Source organism: Toxotes jaculatrix, chromosome 11 (assembly GCF_017976425.1).
Source record: "Toxotes jaculatrix isolate fToxJac2 chromosome 11, fToxJac2.pri, whole genome shotgun sequence".
NCBI classification, from domain to species: Eukaryota; Metazoa; Chordata; class Actinopteri; family Toxotidae; genus Toxotes; species Toxotes jaculatrix.
In genome coordinates this window covers 9,853,239-9,875,135 of record NC_054404.1, presented here as the reverse complement: position 1 = coordinate 9,875,135, position 21,897 = coordinate 9,853,239, and the positions used below count along the sequence as shown (strand labels likewise).

At 40.6% G+C, this 21,897-nt stretch overlaps 2 protein-coding genes across 4 annotated transcripts in view; one reads left to right on the top strand and one right to left on the bottom strand.

Annotated features, from left to right (window-relative positions):
- LOC121189357 (SH3 and PX domain-containing protein 2A-like) overlaps positions 1-15,134 on the top strand; it is a 51,358-nt gene extending 36,224 nt beyond the window's left edge. The window contains exons 8-16 of one of the 3 annotated variants that reach the window (XM_041049393.1): positions 3,699-3,812; positions 5,891-5,974; positions 9,125-9,242; positions 9,338-9,666; positions 9,798-9,847; positions 9,937-10,056; positions 10,241-12,531; positions 12,662-14,056; positions 14,189-15,134. In XM_041049393.1, coding sequence (XP_040905327.1) covers positions 3,699-3,812; positions 5,891-5,974; positions 9,125-9,242; positions 9,338-9,666; positions 9,798-9,847; positions 9,937-10,056; positions 10,241-12,169 — 2,744 coding nt within the window. In that variant the 3' untranslated portion in view covers positions 12,170-12,531; positions 12,662-14,056; positions 14,189-15,134. Of the gene's footprint in view, positions 1-3,698; positions 3,813-5,890; positions 5,975-9,124; positions 9,243-9,337; positions 9,667-9,797; positions 9,848-9,936; positions 10,057-10,240; positions 14,057-14,188 lie in introns of all 3 variants that reach the window. The other 2 variants (XM_041049392.1, XM_041049395.1) reach the window with 2 other exon arrangements.
- A 1,816-nt stretch (positions 15,135-16,950) lies between these two features.
- LOC121189758 (E3 ubiquitin-protein ligase NEURL1-like) overlaps positions 16,951-21,897 on the bottom strand; it is a 30,887-nt gene continuing 25,940 nt past the window's right edge. Inside the window, exon 6 of the mRNA XM_041050191.1 lies at positions 16,951-21,369. Coding sequence (XP_040906125.1) covers positions 21,125-21,369 — 245 coding nt within the window. The 3' untranslated portion in view covers positions 16,951-21,124. The remainder of the gene's footprint in view (positions 21,370-21,897) is intronic.

The following is a 21,897-nucleotide window of genomic DNA, read 5'->3' as shown; positions in this document are numbered from 1 at the left end:
TGTTATTTTTTTCCCTTTGCGGTTGAAACTCAGCAGCAGCTTTCCAAGATTTTGAACTTTTCCTTACGTGGATGGTGAGGCAGGGAGACATGGAGAAAAGCAGGTTGTGACACAGACTGATCAAAAACGACGAGATATGATACACACACACCTATAATGATACAGGTGTAGCTTTGTAATGTAGGTGTGCGCTCTTTACTTTGGGAACCAAGACAGTTGGTAGATCAAAATCAAACAAATTCACAGACACGTGTACTCATACAAAATTCCAGACATAAGCTTCCTCCCACATCTGTACAGATAATCCCTGCCATCCGGAAACGAGCAGGGAAAGGGTTCCTCCCCTAATTTTATTTCCATTATCTGCCATTTTGCCTTTTAGCAGCTGAATCCACAACTTTATTTGTTCACCTCTCAGGAGCTTTACTGTAACTTTTTGACTCTTGGATGTTTCACTGTTTGTGATGTAACATTCAGTCTTTATGCCTGATGAGAGAGATCTTAATACCCAAAAGTACAAGGGTGAAGCTTTTTACGTCATACAGTGTTAAAATGAAGGTTAACTGATTTCAGGAAACCATGCAGATTCACCAGTATGATTTCATCAAAATGTTAGGCGTTATGTAATTCTGCAAACTTGCTGTCTTGGCAGCAGGGGACCCACAGAACAGCTGTTTCTTTTGTAATGACGACAGTTGAAGGTCTATATCATCATGACGAATGTACAAATGATAACCCTGTCAAATGTGAAGTTGACATTATCCAAAAGTTAAGAATCATTTCACTCCCAGCCCTCATGGAGAAAAATCCCACAACACAAAGTAGGATATGTGAAAATAATAGATGCGTTTCATCTGAAATCTCAAACCCTGAACTTAACATATAGATTGAATTCGTCTTTGAAATCTGGATTTTTGTCCTTTTGTGTTGCCCATATGCGTGCACAATGGATCTGGTTTTGTGCAAGGCTGAATTACTCTGTAAATAAATGCATGCGATGAAAGACATGAAGCAGGTTTCTCATTTGGAAGTGTTTTTTATATATTTAACATAATTGCAACCCGCCTGATAGAAACATGCAGTGACCAGGAAATCAGCACTTACGTAACGTGTGTGCTTTTTTTAAAAGTACTTTTATTGCTTCTTCTGAGGTTCAGTGAACTCAGCCTAAGCACCTGCCATATGGGAGGAGGGTTGAAAAATACAGGCAAAGCAGCCCAAGCCATCAATAACAGCATATATTTACTCAGGCCTTTTCAAGTGACAGAATGTCTTTGCTGCGTATGTATATTTAGACTTACAAGCAAGTGCTCTCAATTAAATTACATTCCTATATGTTATTCTTATATTTGCTTACTTTTCTATAAGTGTCAGTTTGCTGACGTGAAAATGACATTTCCTCCCAGCTGGCATGTGTGAAAATGGCAATTTGCAAATGTAAGGATTTTTTTCTTTATTGAGTTGACGCAGGTCTTTTCTCTCCTGCCAAGCTGACCCCTCTCTTTAATGGTCAACTTAATTTCATGTGCCATTAATGTAGCAGAGGTTGCCCTTTGATGGTCATTAAACATGACACATCAGATTTACATGTTTTCAGTGACATGATGAAGTATGGCATAATTTGGGTATAATTAACTTGTTTAGAATTAGGATGTCAGTGTGATTAATGTCAGATTAAAGTTAATTTTAAAGCAAAAGTCTATATTTTGAATACTTTGGTTCTGAATGTTATAGATATCTTTTTTTTATAGCTTGGTGTTCTGTCTGATTTACCAACAAGGGCTTTTGTTCAAGCCACAGCTTTGGTTCAAAGACTGAGCACATTACATGGCTTGTTTCATCTCTGTGCCTGAGCCAGCATGGTTGCTCAGAGCCAGACACTAACAGCATCCTCCTATCTGGACCCACCCTAACTCTATGCAAAGTAGCCCCATTGTACAGCTGATGATTTTTTTTTTCCTTGTGTAGCTTAGAAAATTCATCAATTAAATGAATCACCCTTCACATGAATCACAGAGATCACTCTTTTAAGTTACATAAAAGGCCTGGAGATTTTTTCTCAGTTATTGCCTCCGCCGAGAAAGTCATTCATTTAGTCTGTCAGCAGGATATCTCTAGTTCTTCTGGATTCCAGTTAAATTTGGTGGACAGATAAGCATATGACCAGGGAACAATTTGATTCAGTTATGTTAATCGTCACAATTTCAGATTGCCAACATTACAAAATGATTATGTTTTTATAACCATAATTACAGTGTGAAAGTGCCTAAGGAAGGGATCTGATACCAAATCCTATGGGCATCCTCGCAGAAATCAATCAGTTATAGTGAAATCATGATGTCTTTGAAAATAACAAAGAAATTTGAGAAATTGAAAAATTTGTTCAGTGTTGGCAGAGGTTTGGATTTCCACTCTGGTTTGTTTTGCTGAGAGATAAGATGCCATTATCCAACAGGGGGGAAATTTTGTGTATTGTCATTTTTCAAATTCCTGTCTTTGCAAAATAATCTCTCCACATGAAACAGATCCAACGTAACAGAATGAAAAACATCTTTAACGCTGATGAAAAGGGCCTCCTTGTGTATTGTCCCAGTGCCCTTTTCAATCTGTAGAGGCCTTTAATTGCTACCTGTCTAATTGTGATGCATGATTGGAAAATTAAGAACATAATTACAACATATTTTACTAAATACAACTGAATCACACTTTACAAATAAAGGCATCCACACTCTTTTTGCCATCATTTACATATTAGCATCCTATAATTTTGCCTCATCCTTAACCATATCATTATCTGAGCAATACAAGTTCTTTCTGTTCCTGTCTCTCTACAGCCTGCTTCTTTCTATTAATTATGTTCAAATAAACTACCTCATTACACTCCATTTCTGTAGGAAAATGTACACTGGAGCTTTGGACCAGCTGTGAAAGTGTGATGGAACACTCCTCTTTATGGGCCATCCAGACAGCTGTCAGCCATATTGTATTCCCGTAACCACAACAAATAGCATACGTGTGGCATACCACATGTAGGCCCAGTTTTTGTGCCAGCTTTGTCACTAAGTCTCCTGTAGAGAGCTGACACGGTCCCACAAACGAGGGGTGGACTTTTTTGGTGTAAGTTTAAAATGTTATGATTAGTGCACATATGCTCTTTGCATTTGTCGCAAGGCCTTACGCAGCACACCTTCTAGCATGGGGGATATTCCACTTGTATGTATTCCACTCTCTGTATTAGGATCAGATTTTAAAGTGAAACATTACTTTGTACTTCCTCCTCTCCAGCTGAGCCATTTGTCATAAAGCAGTTGTCGGAGAAATGCTGTCATACCCAGAGGAACCCAGTTAAATCAGCTGCAACCCTGAACATGGATATTTTGGCTATTAAACAGTACTTCAACAGTGTCCTGCCCACTGAAATCATGACTGATTCTGATAGAACGCAGGTTGAACAAGGCCTTGTCATGAATCGAGCCACAGCCAAGCGGTGTTCCCTCTGATGTTCTTGGCTCGGACTGTGGTTATAGATTCTGTTGGCAACACAATAAAGCTCCTCACGTTCATGTTCACTTTTAGCTCATCTGTGTGACTTTAAAATATTTCATCAAATCAGGGCTCAATGATTAAAAAAAAAACATACAGCTGATTTAACAGGGGATATCAGTCAGACCATTTTCAGCCTCTGTATGTTTCCACAGGTTGGTGGTTTGTCAGCACCGCAGAGGAACAGGGTTGGGTCCCTGCTACCTATCTCAACTCCCACAGTGGCACACGGGATGACTTGGAGCTGGGCGCCTCTAAAGCAGGGGAAGGTAAGTCACTGCTAACGCAACTCTCCTGCCTCTGCCCACCCACACACACACACAAACACAACCTCACACACTCTGTTAAATACCCACACACAAATACCACCCCTGTCCTCAATCCTCAGTCTTTGATCTGTGACAAAATGGAGCAAACTCGCCCCTACTTCACCGCCTACGCTAACGTCTGACGCCAGACTGGTGTGAACACCTCTCTCTGTCTGCCTGCCATCATAAGCATGCTTGAACAGAGTGGAGATTCAGGACTGGTTAAACAGCGAGGAGGAGAGCCAGGAGGGACCAGACCACAACCACTGAAGTGATGTGCCATACAGTAATGCACTGTACAGTAGAGATCCAGAGCAATATTAAAAGATATGACCTCCGCGAAGTGAGCTCATGAAAGAGGCATGTGTTTTCATCAGAAGTAAGGAATAAAACATGAGAATATTTCATGAGTTGTGCTCTTTATAGTATGGTTATTGATAATTAAAGCAAGCTCTGACATTAATTATGCAATTTCATGCAACGTCTGCTTATCATTGTGGATTGCTTAAAAGTTGCAGTACAGTAGATGAGCGCTAACTTTTGTGCGCTTACACAAGTCGGTGGAGGATCCAAAACCTTGATAGGAAACACACCTATGTAGAGTCTGGTTTGCCAGATTATAATGCTGACATGTGAAGCTGAAGACTGTGTCCAATCATGCAATCATCTTGATAGTCCTGTCAGATACAGTTATCAATCCATCTAAGAGGAACTCAAGTGGCCTCGTTCTTCAGTATTAGTAGAGAAAGCATTTTAATCTCTGGGCAACAGAGCTGAGTTAGTGTCACATACTCAGATTTTCATAGTTTTGACAGGTAGTGCAGCTTATTTGTTAAGATTTATGCAGCACTGTGTTAAAGAAAACCCCATAAACTGGAGGCACGGAAATAATTAAGTTGCGTATTACACTTCCAAACAAACATCAAGATTTTCCAGCACTGTGGCCAAAACATCTTTTGCTGTACAATTGTTGTGCTCTATAACAATGGGACCCAGGATCCCCTTGGTGTTGTATATCTTATGACTCAAAGATGGAGGGAGAGAGGGAATACAGAGACTAAACAGTGTTTCACAATATGTGTAATATGTTAAAATACCCTTTTCTCCCAGTTTGGACTCACAGAATACTTATTTATCAACATAAAGTATAGGCATACCGCAAATGTATGACCACACACAGGCACAAATACACACACATACCTAAATGCAGACATCTACACCCAACTCTCAAGACAGAGATAGCTGGAGTTTGCTGCCAGGGGGTTTCGGGAGGACAATCTGTCAGTGTAATTAGTGTTTATGTGTCTAGTCAGTCATGGGAATGGCATTAAACTCATAAAGCGTCTCTTTGTCAGTCCTGTGGTCTTCAGCAGTCTGTGCCATTGTCACAGAAAAAAAGCACATATTTCTTGAAAACTGGATTTGGAATTCATGATCATTTTCTTTTAAAAAGCCAGAAAAGAGACATGTTGAATGGTCAGACGACTTCAGATATGACTCTAACCACCGATGGAAGGGTACACAGATCAAAATAAATAAAATAAACGCGTTACTTTAAGGCGTAGTTGCCTGGTCGAGAGTCAGATGAGAAGATCGATATCACTCGTATATCTGTGAACTGAACCTAACGTTACAGCCAATGTGAGCAGCCACTTACAGACCTTCTGAGGTGCACAACTCCAACCACCTCCTCAGCTGCTCTATTAATTGGATGGCATTCCTGGAGCAGCAATGTGTGTCCCAGATGCTTTAACACAACAGGATGGGAAAACCATGCTAACAACATCCTAATTACAAGCCACAGAGAAGATGTCTTGGTTTAACACTTCCTCTGTAACCGCCATCCATCCACTCTAACTGTCCACCATGTTTTGCTTTGTGGTCTTGTTTTTATGTCCTCCATGTAGCTAATAATGGGGCTCTTTTGGTCGAACCCATGTCATTTGTGTGCTGTGTGTTTGTGTAACACTTGTGCTTGCTCTTCATGTCTCCCATGTTTGTTTGTTTGTCGTTGTCTGGTCACCACGTGTGTCTGTCAGTTACTAAGCGACATAAGGCTCATCTGAAGAGGCTGGACCGGAGATGGACGTTAGGGGGTGTCATCAGCAGGCAGCAGAGCCGAGGTGAACTGAGACAGATGCTGCATCACCTCCCTCCCTCCCTCCCTTCCTTTGTTATTGTTCTCCTCACCCTGTCTTATTTATTGTCTCTTATCACATGGCTCAACTTGTCCTACTCCACATGCACATATTTGTTCAGTCTTGCGTCCCGTGTCGTCTTCCAGCAAATGTATTTATCATGAGCCACAATCCACCACAACTAACCACTAACTGACGTTAATATGAAATGAGCTTTTGGAAAGCAAAGGTGAAATCAGCAACTTTATATACACCAATTATTGATGCTGAGCTCAAATTATGTCACAAAATTGCTGCATGTAAGCGTTTTCATTATAATTAAACACTGAGTGCCAAAACCAATCTTCTCAAAATCACACTACCCACTCATCTGAAAGTAGTTGCGTAATAGACTTTGGAATGCCTTATGCTGCATTTCAGAGCCATATTTTGCTTTTTATGAGCAAATGAAGCGTGTATGTAGTTTTCTAATGAGTATGTGTTCTACAAAAGTGTGATAGAAACAGACATTCATCCTGCTGTGGTGCAGATAGCAACCAATATTGACAGATAAACAAAGAGCCATATTAATCTCTCACTTGGTTAGCAAGAAAATCACATTCTCTATCACAAACTTGCACATGTTCTTCTTACCATAGCCAAGGTTTTTTTTTCATAGGAGATGCATTTGGAATGCTGACAGAGGAGTGAGGATAGGCTATTGAGTTCAGGCCAAGCTTTGCGCTTGGCAGTGGATGTTACTCTCTGGAGTGGAGAGAGAGTTGTTTCCACCCTAGGACTGAAATCCTGCTTTGTGTTTAAAAAAAAAAAAAAAAGCAAAAAAGACAGATATTTTGCTGACTCCACAAGAATAATTTATAACACTGATGCAGGCGATGCATGTTGTGGTTAACATAACATCTGATTCAGAGTTTCCCTTCATTGCACTGCTGGATATTGTTTGAAAGAGGTTGGTGAGAGGAAAGCGTTATACCAGCCCCAACACAAAGAGGCCGGAAGAACCAGGCAAAAGGAAAATAAAGAGTACAGAAATATCCTTTACCCATGGAGCCTACTGTAGTTCTGCAAGTAAAGGGAATTACTATCCCACACCCATTCATCTCCTACACAACCTTGGAAATGGGTGGAGAAAAGGAAAATGGAATAATGCGTCTGCAGAATGTTGATTCCTGTGTACCAGTTTGGAGCACAGCATACAGTACAGTGCTTTTTTGATGTGCTCATCTCCTTTTTGAATACACCTCTTATACCTGACAGGAACTGCCATAATGACAGGAAATGAGGTCTTTGTACTGCCCCTTGACCTCATGGGAATGCATAAATCAGTGTGGAGCCTCTGCTTTCTGTTATGTGCTGTGTTAGGAGATGCTTACTGTCACAAGGCCAAGGACATTGTTAGCTCGACCCATGTTGCTGCAGTTCGCCCTGGTCAATACCGTTTGTGAATGCAAGTAACTAAGTGACATCAGAGTGGTTGATATTCATATTATCACGTTTTGAAGAATACACTCTAGTATTCCTTATTATTTTGTGGGCATTTTAGACAGGAAGTGAGGGGAGGGACACAGGGAACAACACAAACCGGTAATAATGCAGTTCATGTCGGCACCTTAAGGTGGGGACACACATTAAGACATTGATCCGATTATGGATCTATGATCTGGGCAGGATGATGGACTGGGGTCGTTATAGTCGGGGTCAGTTGGTGTTGACAGGTGGCAGATAAAATCCTATAGTAAACAATTTTATAAACTCTATAAACATGAACTCCACTTGTTACTGACCAGTTATTTAGTGTATTTAGTGCTCTTTCCTTACTGTCAAACACTAAAAAAAAAAATCAGAGCATGTTGATTGAAATAATCTTTATGTTTGGTTTGTCCAGTGTTTCAACTAGTCTTCAAGTATGTCCCAAACTTTAAAGGATAGCATTTTTTCAAATTTGTCAAAACATTTGCATGCCGATATGCACATTGAAAGCATTATTGGTTATTGTAATTGTTCCTCGTGTCTGTTCTTGCTGCAAATGGATCCCTACTTAAAGTGTTTTCAGTGTAAGTACTGGGGAACAGAATCCACAGGCTTAATTTCATGCAAAATGCCCTGAGGTTTAAGCAGTCTATGGCAGTCAAATCAAGTGGGTGTCTTCCAAGGTTACAGTCTCTCTTGTTCCAAATTTCCTCTTTGTGCTCCCGCAGACAGTGTTTCCTTGTTGAATTGTGGCGGGGGGACAGTAACCAAAAGGGGGTATTTTATGCTAAAAATACTGTAATGTTAGAAGATGCCTCTTTGATTTGTCCAGCTCAGACTGCTGAAGCCTTGTATAAGCTTTGGCTGAAGTTTGGAATAAATTTTAGCTCAGAAATGGGGCATGGGAAATGAGTTTCGACCTGAAATCACTTACACTGAAATTACTTTAAGAGGAGATCTCAGAATGGACACGAGGAACAATTAGTGCTTTCAGTGTTTAGGCATGTGTTAGCGTTATTTTAAGACAGACTTGAAATGTGAACCTGTCCTTTAACCCTAGACCACCAGGGTGCCCCAGTACTCCTTATGTGTATCATATTGTAACTCACAATACAAGACTGTCACGATGTCCTGTCCCTTATAATGATGCTAACACTAGTGATTTTTTTGCAATACCATATATTGCCAAAAAAATGATATAATATGTAGTACATCATGCAGTCTGTGTAACTTTAGAGAAATACGTACTGCTATGACGGCAAAATATTTTTTTTATAGATACAGGAATTGATAGTGCCCTGTTGTTATTCACTGCATTATAAAGTTTTCCCAGTTTCATAAAAACATTATAGACAAATCTCATGTGCCAAAGAACATTTTAACACACACACAGAGCACATCTACTCACACATCTGGCACCTGAACAACTGCCAGAAAACAGAACGGTTCCAGTGTGTATTAAAGAAAAGATACACCTCTGCTTCGTTAACTCTTATGTCTTAATGCTGCAGTATGATTATATAAATTTCTAAAGTCTTTAGAAAAGATCTGTAGAATATACACTTCTTTCTCTTTTTTCCAATGATTTTCTGGTTTTCAGAGATAGTACAGCCCTCATATTCTTAGCCTTTTTAACATTGTCATTCTCTGCCCTGGATTTGGCAGAAGAGAAGTACGTGACAGTCCAGCCCTATTCCAGCCAAGGCAAGGATGAAATTGCTTTCGAGAAAGGAGTTATTGTGGAGGTGATTCAGAAGAACCTGGAAGGCTGGTGGTTTATCAGGTAAGCCTCTGCTCACTTGCTTCAGACATTTTTTATTTTTCATCACAAAAAGATGGTATTATTTGATCTGTTTTCTGTTCAAACTTACTTCACAGGTACCAGGATAAAGAGGGCTGGGCTCCGGCCTCTTACCTAAAGAAGGTGAAGGATGACTTCTCTCCCCGTAAGAAGACCGTTACAGGCCCAGTGGAGATAATTGGAAACATCATGGAGATCAGTAACCTGCTTAACAAGAAAGCCTTGAGTGAGAAGGACATGCAGAGTGAAGGTGTCCCAGAGAGCCCCCAGGTGGCCAGGAAGGAGATCAGCTTGCCAATCCCCTGTGCCGACTCCAGCCCGGTTAGTTCCTCACAGGATGGAAAAAGCAAAGCAGAGCCTGCTTCACCAGCGATAGCCCGCATTGCTCCTCATCGGGTGGAAATCGGTCAGTGAAGTCACTCTGAATGTCACTTTTTGAATCTCTACTTTTTGAATTTTGAATTCCTATTGGTCTTGAGGATTATAAATGTTTGTTTGTTTCATGCATGTGTTGTTTTCTCTGTGATTGTTTCACAGGTTCTCCAGTTCTCAGGCAAAAACCTCCTCCTCGAAGAGATGCAACCCTGGTTAGAGCTGTTTGATATTTTTAGCTACTAATTAGTTACTTTCCCCCACTACCAATAAGTCTAATGTTGACATTTTCATTTCTACCCAGGGATTTCAGTTGCCCTCCCCACCAGAGCCCCCTACAGTTGAAGCAGAGTATTACACCATTGCAGATTTTCAGTCCTGTATATCTGATGGTATCAGTTTTAATGGGGGACAGAAAGCAGAGGTAAGAGCTCTTTTTTTAAGTAAACTTCAATATCAAGACAATCTTAAACTTGGATACCAACCATATATATCTTGCTGTAACAATTTGTTTGTCGTAGGTCAGTAACAACTCCATCTTCAATCATTAAAATGTTTAAAAATTTCTTAAGTTAAAGACCAAACTCTTTCTTTGACTTGTATTTTAGGTCATTGAGAAGAACTCTGGTGGTTGGTGGTATGTCCAGATAGGAGAGAAGGAGGGCTGGGCTCCCTGCTCCTACATTGATAAACGTAAAAAGCCCAATCTGAATCGCAGAACAAGCACTCTGTGCCGCCCTAAAGTTCCACCCCCAGCTCCACCTGTCAAAAAACAAGACTCAGTGGAGACTGCGCCTCCCAGCAGCCCTGGGTCTGAAGCTCCAGAGTCCCCTGTGTCTCCTGGGAGGCCAGTATATGAAGAGCCAGAATATGATGTTCCTGCCATTGGAGATCTGGACCTGGAGTCTGAGTTTGAGTTTTTGAGAGGAGAAGGTTCCTTGGTTGATGGAAAGAATGAGGACACTTCATCTGAGAAAGGATCCCATCTGTCCTCCAAGCCCTCTCCGGCTTCATCGCTCCACAGTGCCTCCTTCAAAATGGGTGAGTCATTTGAAGATGGCCATGAGGCAGAGGGAGAGGTGGAAGGGGAGGAAGAATGCATCTATGAGAATGACGGCTTTCGGCCCTTCAGAGAGACCCCAGAGAGGCAGTGCAGCAGGGACTCAAATTCCTCAAAGACGAATGTCTTGTCAGAAACTGGTAAGACTGCGAGTCCAACTTCAGGTGGATGGAGACCTGCAGGAAACAAGCTCAAGATTGACTTGAATGGGAGCCCTTTTTCAACCAAAGCTGAGGAGGCATCCAGTCCTAAATCTGCCTCCACTGATTCCACCCCAGATCTGTCCAGACCTAAGAAAGACCAAGAGGAAAGCAAGGTATCCTCTCCCACCAAATCTTCATCTAAACTAAAGCCAGTAGTGAGGCCTAAACCACAACTAGCCAAGGCCTCCAGTGCCGAAAAGATGGACATCAGCACCTTGAGAAGACAGCTGCGGCCAACAGGGCAGCTGAAGAATGGCACCAAAACCAAAGGTGAAGACTCTGAGACAGCGTCAGTCATCTCCTCTGAGGACTCCTTCTCTTCTCAGAGCACATCAGATCTCTCCTCCATCTATTCTAAAGGTAGCCGGGGAGACTCTGACCAGGAGGGCTGCAGCCTGTATCGCACCACAGATCCCTATGAGAAAGGTCAAGAGTCTGAGCTCAGTTTTCCTGCTGGAGTGGAGGTGGAAGTGCTAGAGAAGCAGGAGAGTGGCTGGTGGTATATCCGATGGGGGGATGCAGAGGGATGGGCTCCAACTTACTACCTGGAGCCCGTCAGGCAACAAGATGACATGGCAGGGTCTGAATCTGATGGCACTCCAACAAAACCCGGAAGTCTCAGCAAGTCCAACAGCCTAGAGAAGAATGAACAAAGGGTGCAGGCGTTGAACAACATCAACCAAAACCTAAAGAAGGTCACCCCGCCAATCCCCTCCAAGCCTCCAGGTGGCCTCTCCAAACCTACGGGCTTGTTCGGTTCACGCAAGCAGAATAACACCAAACAGCAGCAGGTTGTCAGACCTCAATCTGTGTTCATATCAGCCCCGATCAGGGACGGTCCCAGCCCTGTTGGCTCTCTCAGGAGAAATGAGTCCCTCAACTCCACAGACCACCCTCGTGTCAGTCCCACAGTGCGTCGCAATGCCTCCTTTGGCACTGTGCCACGCAGCCTGGTGTCAAACAACATAGCACTACCCAACAGGAACAGATCTGGTACCGGCAGCTCTGAATCCCTTGGCCTCGGCTCTCAGAAGAATGCCCTCCCTGTATCCACAGTGAGGCCCAAGCCCCACATCATCCATAACAACCTCAGAGAGGTATATGTCTCCATAGCAGATTACCATGGCGACGAGGAAACCATGGGATTTCCTGAGGGGACAAATCTGGAGGTCCTGGAAAGAAACCCTAATGGATGGTGGTACTGCAAGGTTCTGGACAATGGCAGACCAAGGAAAGGATGGGTTCCCTCAAATTACCTCGAGAAAAAGCACTAGCACTCATGTGTGGAGCTGGCAGAACTCTGAACATGCGTGTAAAGACTACTCAAACAGATGCATTTATTTTGTGAAAAAGGCTAACCTTAAGACGTTAGGTAAGGATGGAAATCTAACCCGGTACCTTTGCCAAAACGAGCAGCCAGATCAAATTGTGACTTTGAAATGAAATGAGACATCTGATAAATTGAGTCTACGTGATACAGTGCCTGAGACATTGCATCAGAGGCAATATAGTGGGACTTAGTGACACACACAAAGACAACACCAGAAAGCGGAAGAAAGATTTAGTGCTATTCTTCAGTGGTTACCTTTAACTTGAAATAAGAGTCATTTTGTGTCCACTCCTAGAACCTTTTTCTGTAAGTTTATAATGTATTTTTTAAAAACTTTTTAAGCATTTAAAGCTTACTGCATGTTTGAAATGATTCATTATTACTGACGATGCCTTGAGCTGTTGAAATTAAACCCTTTCTTCTCCTTTCTTTACAGAAAATCTCAGTTGTTGCCAAAGCTGCTTTGTGTTAGTCTCATTTTGGTGCTGTCTGTTTGCATGTTTTTTTATATCTCTTTATACTGTATGTCACCTTTATGTGAAATATTTTATCCATTTAATTGTGTAATATTGTCCTAATGAAACAATTTGTGAGCATCTCTGATTATCACAGTATTTTCTTACCCTTAAAACCTTTAAGATCTCCTCTGAAACTTACAGCTTTAAAATGTTTTTTGGTTTTAATTTCAGGGGTTAATTATCCAAAATTAAACTCTCCTTATGTCAGTGAAAATCATATTTATTCATTACTTCAATATCATGTTAATTTTATTATTTTTTTACTGATTAAAAAAAAAAATCACAGCCGCTTAAACATTTCTAAGAACTGCTCTGTTAATCATAACATTTTGAATTTCTGCTGGGCAGTAAATTTGACATAACTCTTCAGCTGCAGTTGTACTGGGATGCTCACTTTTGTTTTACATTAACTGTGTGACCAGTGATGATAACTGAAGTGCCAAAAGAATTAATTAAATAAATGCACTTTTGAACAATAATTAGTGCTTTCTTCTTTAAACTTTACACTGTTCATAGTTACTGTTTGCCCATACATCACATCATTTCTGTGATGACTACCACCGCCATTGTACACACAATGATACTACACAGAATAAATATCACATTCAACACACGTCCCATAAAAACCTTACATATGTCCATGGACATAAAAAAAAAATCTACACAGTTAACTAAGTTCCACTAATTTTCTCAATGGATTATGAGTTTAAAACCATGTAATCTCACTGGCCCCAGTTCAAGTTTGAATGGGAATCTTTGTTGTCCTCACTCCTCATTTACTGTCACTTCTCTACTTTCTCCTATGTAAATAAAAGGCAAAATTACCTATAAATCCCATCTCGCTCTGTTAGAGCTGAGCCACACCATTGTCTCTATATTTTTTTATTGTTTGATAAAACCAAAATTTATTGCATATGAGACAACCCCAGATCCAAAAAATAGCACAAGGATGAGAACAGATGAAATGATGACTGTAGTTTCACAGTGACACACATTTAGAAAGGAGACACGGTTTTTTACAGCTGTTAACCAAAACTGGCCTTATTTTGTCTGTGTTGTAAGAGCATTTTCAGTGCTCCACATGTGGCATGTTGTGTGGCAATTGCCACTGCTGTTAATGAAAGTCATGTGAAAAGGGAGTAATTATCTGCTGAATTAATTGCAAATTAATGTGGTGTATAACAAACAATATAATGAGAACTTATCACGGGCCATAATCACTGGTAATGTTAAGTCTTTCAATCGTATTGCGTTAAAAGCTTTCTGCTTTGGAATATGAAAAAAGATCTAAAAATTGAATATGTTTATATTTAGTATAAACCCACATTTGTGCTTATACGATGCAAGTGAAGTGTTTGACCAACCAGATGCTGTTATGTCAATATATTAGATCACACTAGGTTGCCTGACATTCCTTTCATTTCTTACCCATAGTGCTGAGCCAGGTAGTGGCACAATTCAACTCTGGCAGCTTAAGCATCAACTGACAAAGTTATAGTTACTGGTGCAGAATTGTACTATAATCTTGTCACCATCAGCTATAATCAGGAAAACACCAAATCAAAACACTGATGCTGCTTTCCAGCTTCAAACACTACATATCCCTGATATATTGGATTTGGTGCCTGAAGTATAATTAAACAGCCCACAGAAACTTAATCTGAAATATGTCCATCCCACTGTCTGTCTCTGCTTTGGGATTTCTGAAGTAATTTCTACACTCACCGGCTGTAAACCACAGTACTGGTCAAAATTATTGGCTGCCCAGAATTTCAAGCGCATAATTCAGAATATCTTCAGAAATCTTCAGAACCACAAGATATTTAAAGAGCTTCCTACCTACCTACAGTACAACATGGTGGAAGTTCTAACATGCTGAGCAGCTGCTTTCCTGCCTCTGGTACTGGAGGTACTGAACATTTCAAAAGAAAGATCAAATCAGATTACCAGGGCATTTTAGAGTGGAATGTGTTACCCAGTGTCAGAAAACCAGAGGCGAAAGTCTTGGCTCTTTCAGCAGGACAATGACCCAAAGCACACATCCAGCAGCACAAAACAGTGGTAGAAAAGGAAAAGATGAGCTGTTTCAAACAGACCAGCATGAGTCCTGACCTAAATCACATTGAAAGCCACTGCAGAAAAGGACTCCTGCAAATTTGAAAGAGCAGACAGGTGCAAGAAGCTTCTAGATGGATACAACAAATGTTCAGGAGCTGTCCCAAAGGTTCTGCAACCAAATAATAGTCAAGGGTGCCAGTGATTGTGTCTGTGGTACATTTTGGGACTGTATTATTTCACTATTATGCAAGTGTTGTTTTTATTTCTTTTGTTCAGTAACCTTGGACATTATATTAAAATATTCTGCTTATGCAAAATTGCTTCATTTGCATTTGTTTCTGAAAATATTCTGAATTATGTACTTGAAATTCAGGGCTGCCAATACTTTCAACCAGGACTGTAAGTTATAGAGGTCTGTTGATCATTTTTGTGACATGTTTGGCTTTTGGCTGTTTGTAATTGTGTCTGTATTTGCTTGTTTGTTGTATTCATGTGTAGACTACGGTATGTGTTTATTTGTACTTTCAAATAACAAATCATGGATGTAAGAAAGAAGAAAAAGGAAATGCGAGACGTGCAGGTTAGATAAACCCCAGGAGTCTTTTAAGTTCAAACTGGTTGGTTGCGTCAGTCAAAAGTTGTTTTTCTGTCCAGTGAAAACCAAAACTCTGAATGTTATGTACACTGAGTGTAGATCTTCATTCTTGACCTTCTTGACAGCCGAGCAAACTGATGAAGACTGTATGATGATTTTAAGCTCTGAGAAAAACTACAGTAGGAAGTTGACCTTGAGTATTTCATCAAATAGATGTGTTATTGTCAGAGAATAGGAAAAAGGTGAGGAAGGGTGAATACAAAGTACGAAAAAAGTAGGATCTAACCCATATTTGTGCATTTTGTTTTTCCATTTAATTCAATTTTTTTTCCCAACATTTTAAGGATTTATCAGATGTTTAATGGGTGGTTGAAAGGCTCATCCTATCATGTGCACTGAAAAAAAAAAGTTTGATCCCTGACTTCACCTTCACCACTTTCCTTGCTGTGCACAAGGTGCTGTTGCTGTTTCTGACCACTGGAGGGCAGCAGCACTCAGCATCTCAATACAGATTGGGAACAGCATCGCAATAACCTCCACCTCTGTCTTCATCAGCACTGTAATTAGACAGTGTATGGGTGAAATCACTCAATTGATATTTTAGACTATGAACAAAGTTGTACTTTTTAGTATAACTGCACTTCTCCTTACAGTCTGCCCCTTGGCACTGCAAATCTGACTGAGGAAAAGATTTTACATCACACTAAACACCAAAAGCTTAAAGCCTTAACTACAACAGAGGAAGAAACCCAAACACAGACCGTCTGATGTCTAGTTAAAATGCACAATCAATAGTGTCCTGCTTTTTTGGAATACAGATTTGATACCTTAATAGATGATGTGTGTGTTTGACCAAACAGCTGTCTAGAAGAGATACCACAACACAGCTCAAACAAGTCTGCCAAGCCCTTAAGCCTTCAGAAGGCCAGCAGCCAGGTTCACTGAGAGGTCTGAGTGGAAAGTCTGTGTGTACACAGACACCAGTGAGATATACTGTATTCATGTCACTTTCGCAGACCCTGGCCGTCTATTTCCCTCTTACCTCTGAGAAGACTTGGCCACAAACGGCAGCCACTGCTGCCTGTTTCATGTCGGGACGTCATGGGTTGTATTTGTGCCTATTGGAGTGCAGCATAAAACAGTGCTGCATTAAAGCCAGGCCCGCAGGGTAGTAAATAACAGATGATGTTCACTCTGGCCAGGTCTACATACCACAACTCTAAACAGTTTCTCTCTGAGTTATAGCTGTTTACTAAAAGCCCTTGCCTTTGTTATTCATATAGTATATGGCAGGATGTTAGTCAAGTATACTACTGTGGAGAGTGATTGTGCTGGGTGTTAGGCATCTGAGAGATGGCTGCCCTTTTGTTCTCTAACTGTTGTCCAGTTTGAATTTTCTTGCATAAGATGTTAATCCATCATGAAACATTTGTATGTTTTGGGAAAAGGCAATAGCACTAATGCTCTGTCATTCCCCATCTTCTGCCAGATTGAATTCAGTTTCCTGCTGTGCATAAAACATAATAAAAGACTGTAGCTGTGAAATGGAAATGGTCAGTTTTAACTTTTTATTGCAATTCGAGTCAAATGCCTGAACCAAAGTAGGAGACAGGCCCTCTCGTATACCTAAGGAAGAGCTGCATGGGCTCAAAATGGGCTTCTTTTTATGTGATAAATAAGAAATAACAACAGGCACTGACTTAAACTTTATTTAACAAAGTGAACATAATTAGCAAATTCAGAAACCACTTTAAGAATGTTTTTTTAAACATCAAATAGAAATCCCCAGTCCAGGAAACCAATGTTATGAGCTGATTTTCTTGTCCAAAGTGCGCAATGCCCACCTTCACTTACTTGCTGGTTTGGTTTTGCAAATGACAGCAAATATTTGGTCACATTTGAAAAAACAGGCTGTCAGAACTACGACCACAGGGCTCTCAAGTCTCACGCATTGAGCGTGACAGTGACGCTTTTCGGTCTTTTGTCACGCACTGCCGCCACGCATTGTATTTCTCACGCTGAAAAAAAAAAAAATACCGGTAAATTTCTCTGGTGCGCCACTGCTATGGAACCGGGAGGAATCAAGCCCGTCTGCACGGAGCCTGTCACTTACCTGCCGACTCTTGCCTGCATTCAAAACTTGAGAGCCCTGCGACCACATGGGGAACTACTCACGCCTGCTTCACTACGACACGAAGTTAGCATTTAAATATGCACAAGATGGACAAACATAATTTTACCAACTAAGAGGTAACCAACGCCAATTCTACACATTTTATTCCCTGCTAATACCATTTGACATTAAAGCAAATGTTTGACATTTTGGGAAATATGCTTATTTGCCAGAGAGTTAGATGAAAAGATTGGCAAAACTCAAGTGGTTTCAGCTAGCAGGTGGTTAGCTTAGCATAGCATAAAGAGTGTAAACAGGAGATACAGCTGTATTACTCTGCTCAAAGGTAGCAACTACCGGCACCTCTAAAGCTCAGTCATTAACATGTTAGCCCACTTGTTCAAAAGCTACATGCAAAAGTTGTAGGTGCTTATAGGTGGGCAGAGCCAGGCTAGTTGTTTCTCCCTGTTTCCAGTCTTTTTGCTAGTTTAGGCTGGTGCTCCACTATGTTCATCAGCTAGTTGCTATATCTGTGTTCTGTTTGGATCTGAGCAGGAAGTGCTCAGTGGACTTTCAGAGACTTTTTGCTGCGAGAAGCCGACTGTCTTGACCCAAAAACGACACCATGAGAGCCAGGAGACTGAACCAAAACAGTTGCGGGCTGGATGGCTAAACAAGAGGTGAGCTGCAGATTCAGGTCGCTATGCATTCAACGCTTCAAGCAACCCCTTGTACATTGTGGTACTGTTACAAAAAATATATTTATATTATAGCTGCTGTAAAAGTAAAAGTATGCTACCATGCAATGTCAAAAGACTGCTTTACAAGTAATAGTCCTGCATCCAAAAAAATCAGGTGGCTCATTTCAATCACTTTATTCTTTTGGGTATTTTCTTCCACAATATATCATATTTTATAAGCTAATTATATATGTTGAGTGTAAAATATTGATCTGCAAAGCACTAATACCTACAGTTTTCAGGTAACTGTAGTGGAGGAAAAAGTGATATTTCCTCCTGAAATGTTATGGAGTGAAAGTATTACATTAAGTAGCAGAATTTTAATTATTTAATTCTAATTAAAATACTTAAGTAATGTACAAGTACGTCAAAACTAAAAGTACAGTACTTGAGTAAATGTACTTTGTTACATGTCACCACTGGGGGTGGTATTGATCTTTTCGTCTAACTCTCTGCCACAAAGTGAAAAAACGTATTTCCCAAAACATTATCAAAACTATTCCGTCAAGGGAAAACCAGCTGACACAACCACCAAGTCTTAGGAGAATAAAGTTTTCTATAATCTTCGACTATGCAACAATGAAATATTCTTACATTTTGGACACTATAGCCATACATATAAAACAGTGACAATTCTTTCTAGTAGCATTGACAAAATAAATAAACCTCATAATGTACAGTTAATATTACACTCATCAATACCATTTTTTTCTATCAAAAATGTTTCACAATACTTTATTTCCGCTAGGTCATATTTGGTCAGGAAGAAAAACAAAAATAGGTAGAAATGTAAAGGCTGGGCGTCTCTCAAGCACAACAAAATTCCAGTATTATGCAATGCGGTGACAGAGGGGACAAGGCGCTATTTAAACATTTCATCTTAAGCAGTGAACAAATTCACACACTGATAGTAAGCACACTGAAATGTTTGCTTCAAAGTCAAACACGACAGCTTTGAATTGGTAGGTTGTGTGGTTACACCTGCTCACGTCAGAAACATCACAACCACTTAAGTGTGACTTTAAGATGAATATCATTGTTCTTCCTGTTTTTGTTTTTTTTTTTTGTTTTAAAGTGAGGAGCCTGACAGAGCCAAGTTTGTCCAGACTTCTCTTTTCAAAGGCACACAAGAAAACTGAACTGTGATGCAAACGGTTTACAAAATAACTGCTAGTTTTTCCACACAATGGCGAGATGACAACCTTCAACACCCTGAAAATAAAAACAATCAGCACTTACTACTTTACAAATTACTGAGTAATGTTTCAGCGAGGCCAAAATAACACCTGAAAATAGCCTGTATTTCTTAACAATTCAAAGCACAACATAGTACATGAGGTTAGTCAAATGAAAATGGAGTTTGCTTTTACCGACGGAGAGCAGCACTCAGAAACTGATATGCAAATAAAATTCTCACAATGTCCCACACTAACAACACACATCCTTGTCACTACCTACACACGTGTGAATTTCTTTCCACTTGAAGACACAGTGTGCTGAAATACGTCATGAGTGAAAGCAAATATTCATGTTTTACTTTAATGTACATAATGAAAGAGGAGTGTGTAATCTGAAGTAAGCAAAGCCATCTGTGACTGTTTCATGGGTTTTTCGCAATAATGAAGAGGTTGATTCGTCATCCTTATGTGCTCTTTCAGCATTTTAAAAATACTTCACTGCCCACCAGTGTTTATTTAGATGACTTTTGTCCAAATGCAGCATCCAGCAAGCTTACTGAGCAGCATGAGATGCTGGAAGGAGCAGGACATGCAACCCATGCAAGTCCCACATTTTACAGGCTTTCATACAAACTTCTGATGTATCAGGTTTGCCTGAGTGAGCAAACACTTTCTTTGCACTGAAACGATGTGCAGACACACAGCAAAGGTGCCGCTTCCCTCACTGTCTACATCCACAAACTTACAACTCCTCCCTCCTCACTGATTTACATCCTCATTTCACCAGAAGCGAGACCTTCTATGGTGATAACGTTCACACTTTTTTACCCTTTGCACAATCTCACCCTGCCTGAAGTTCACAGAAGCACTGCAAGTAGTGAAATATCCAACAAAACACTTCATTTATTATACAACAGAGTTAAGGATTTCTGTACCCTTTAGGTTTAGGCATTGTATTGTGTTTTATTGCTGGAGGAGCACTTTCTACTCATTCGAAATTGGTTAGTTTTAGAAATACTGCAAGGTTTTCACCAACAAAAAGTCTCTCGCTTTCTTTCTACACATTCCTCACTGGTATCTGGAAGCATTCTGAAAATCAAATAAAACTATCTTGTCTTGATTTTCTAAGATTTAGTAGAGAATCAATCCTTACTGTAAAACAACAATTTTTGACCCAGTGCTTTCTGACAAGCAGAGAAGGAGCAGCTGGAGAAACCACTGATTTATCCTCCTTGTTTCTTCCGCAGCTCTGGACAATTTTATTTAGTCTAAAACTGGCTAGCAGCGATGCTATAGCCAGCAGAATGAAGGGTTACTCTGCCTATAAGTAGGACAAATGCCTCCTCAGATTACTCTTTCTCTTCAACACACACAACACAAATCACAGAGCCACTGGACAATAGTAGGTCATGAGTCCAGTCTGCTATTTGTGTATTTTTTGGTGGTCTCTGACGAATCTCACTGCTTAATCTTAACAGGTAGGTACTGCTGCTTTCCAATGATGTGCATTAGACATAACAGAGATAAAATGTTATAATGATGGCGTTTAAAGTCCTGCTGTAGAGTACCTGAGCCAGACTGCACACACAAACAAGCGGGGCTTTCACTTGTGCTGTGTTTGTCTTTACAAAGTCTCACATGGCTTTGACAACCTCTTGAGCTGAACCTGATGATGTGACACATTGTTGAACACAAGCCTACGTGCTCCTGTAGGTCTTGATGATATCTTTGATTGTCCTCCTACAGATGGGGCAGCACGCATTGGCCATCTTCTTGAGTTTGAGGCCACAGGCGTAGCAGAGACACATGTGTCCACAGGCGTAGAGGACTGTGTCCACCACGTTCTCGTAGCAAATGGTGCACTCGTCGCTCCACGAGCCTGAGCAGGATTGAAAGGTAGGAGACTCTGGGTGGCTGGAGAATGGAGAGCTCGGGGTTGTACCTGAGGTAATGAGAGAAAAGACATTAGGGATAAGTGAATGAGTGGGAGAGAAAAAATTAATGAAAAAGACACGCTCGGTTCATGGCAACATCTATGCAGTGCATCTTTTATTTAAGCTGTCAATACCTTGACATTTTTATTTTCTGCAAATGAAGTGTCAGAACACCTTTTATGGAGGAATAATTGTGTCTATGCTGAGATACTCACTCCTACTGCCGCCATTATCTGCCAGTAGTTTTTCTGTCATACTGTCTGCAGCTTGGGACTGCAGTGATGTCGGGGATCACTGCTTCACATCACCAAGGTAAATATTTGCTTCATGTGCTAACTTGCATGTCGTGAGTCGAAGTCTTGGTGCTGTTTAGTCAATGTTTGTGTGCTGCTGGCTGTTTTATTGCTCTCCTGCATGTCTGCATTTTAATCAATTTCATAAACAAAAAAAAGATAAACAGAAGAAAAAAATCATGACAACCTGGACAGGGGGTACACTGCAATTGTAAGTACTTGAGACCATGATCTGGCTCTTAT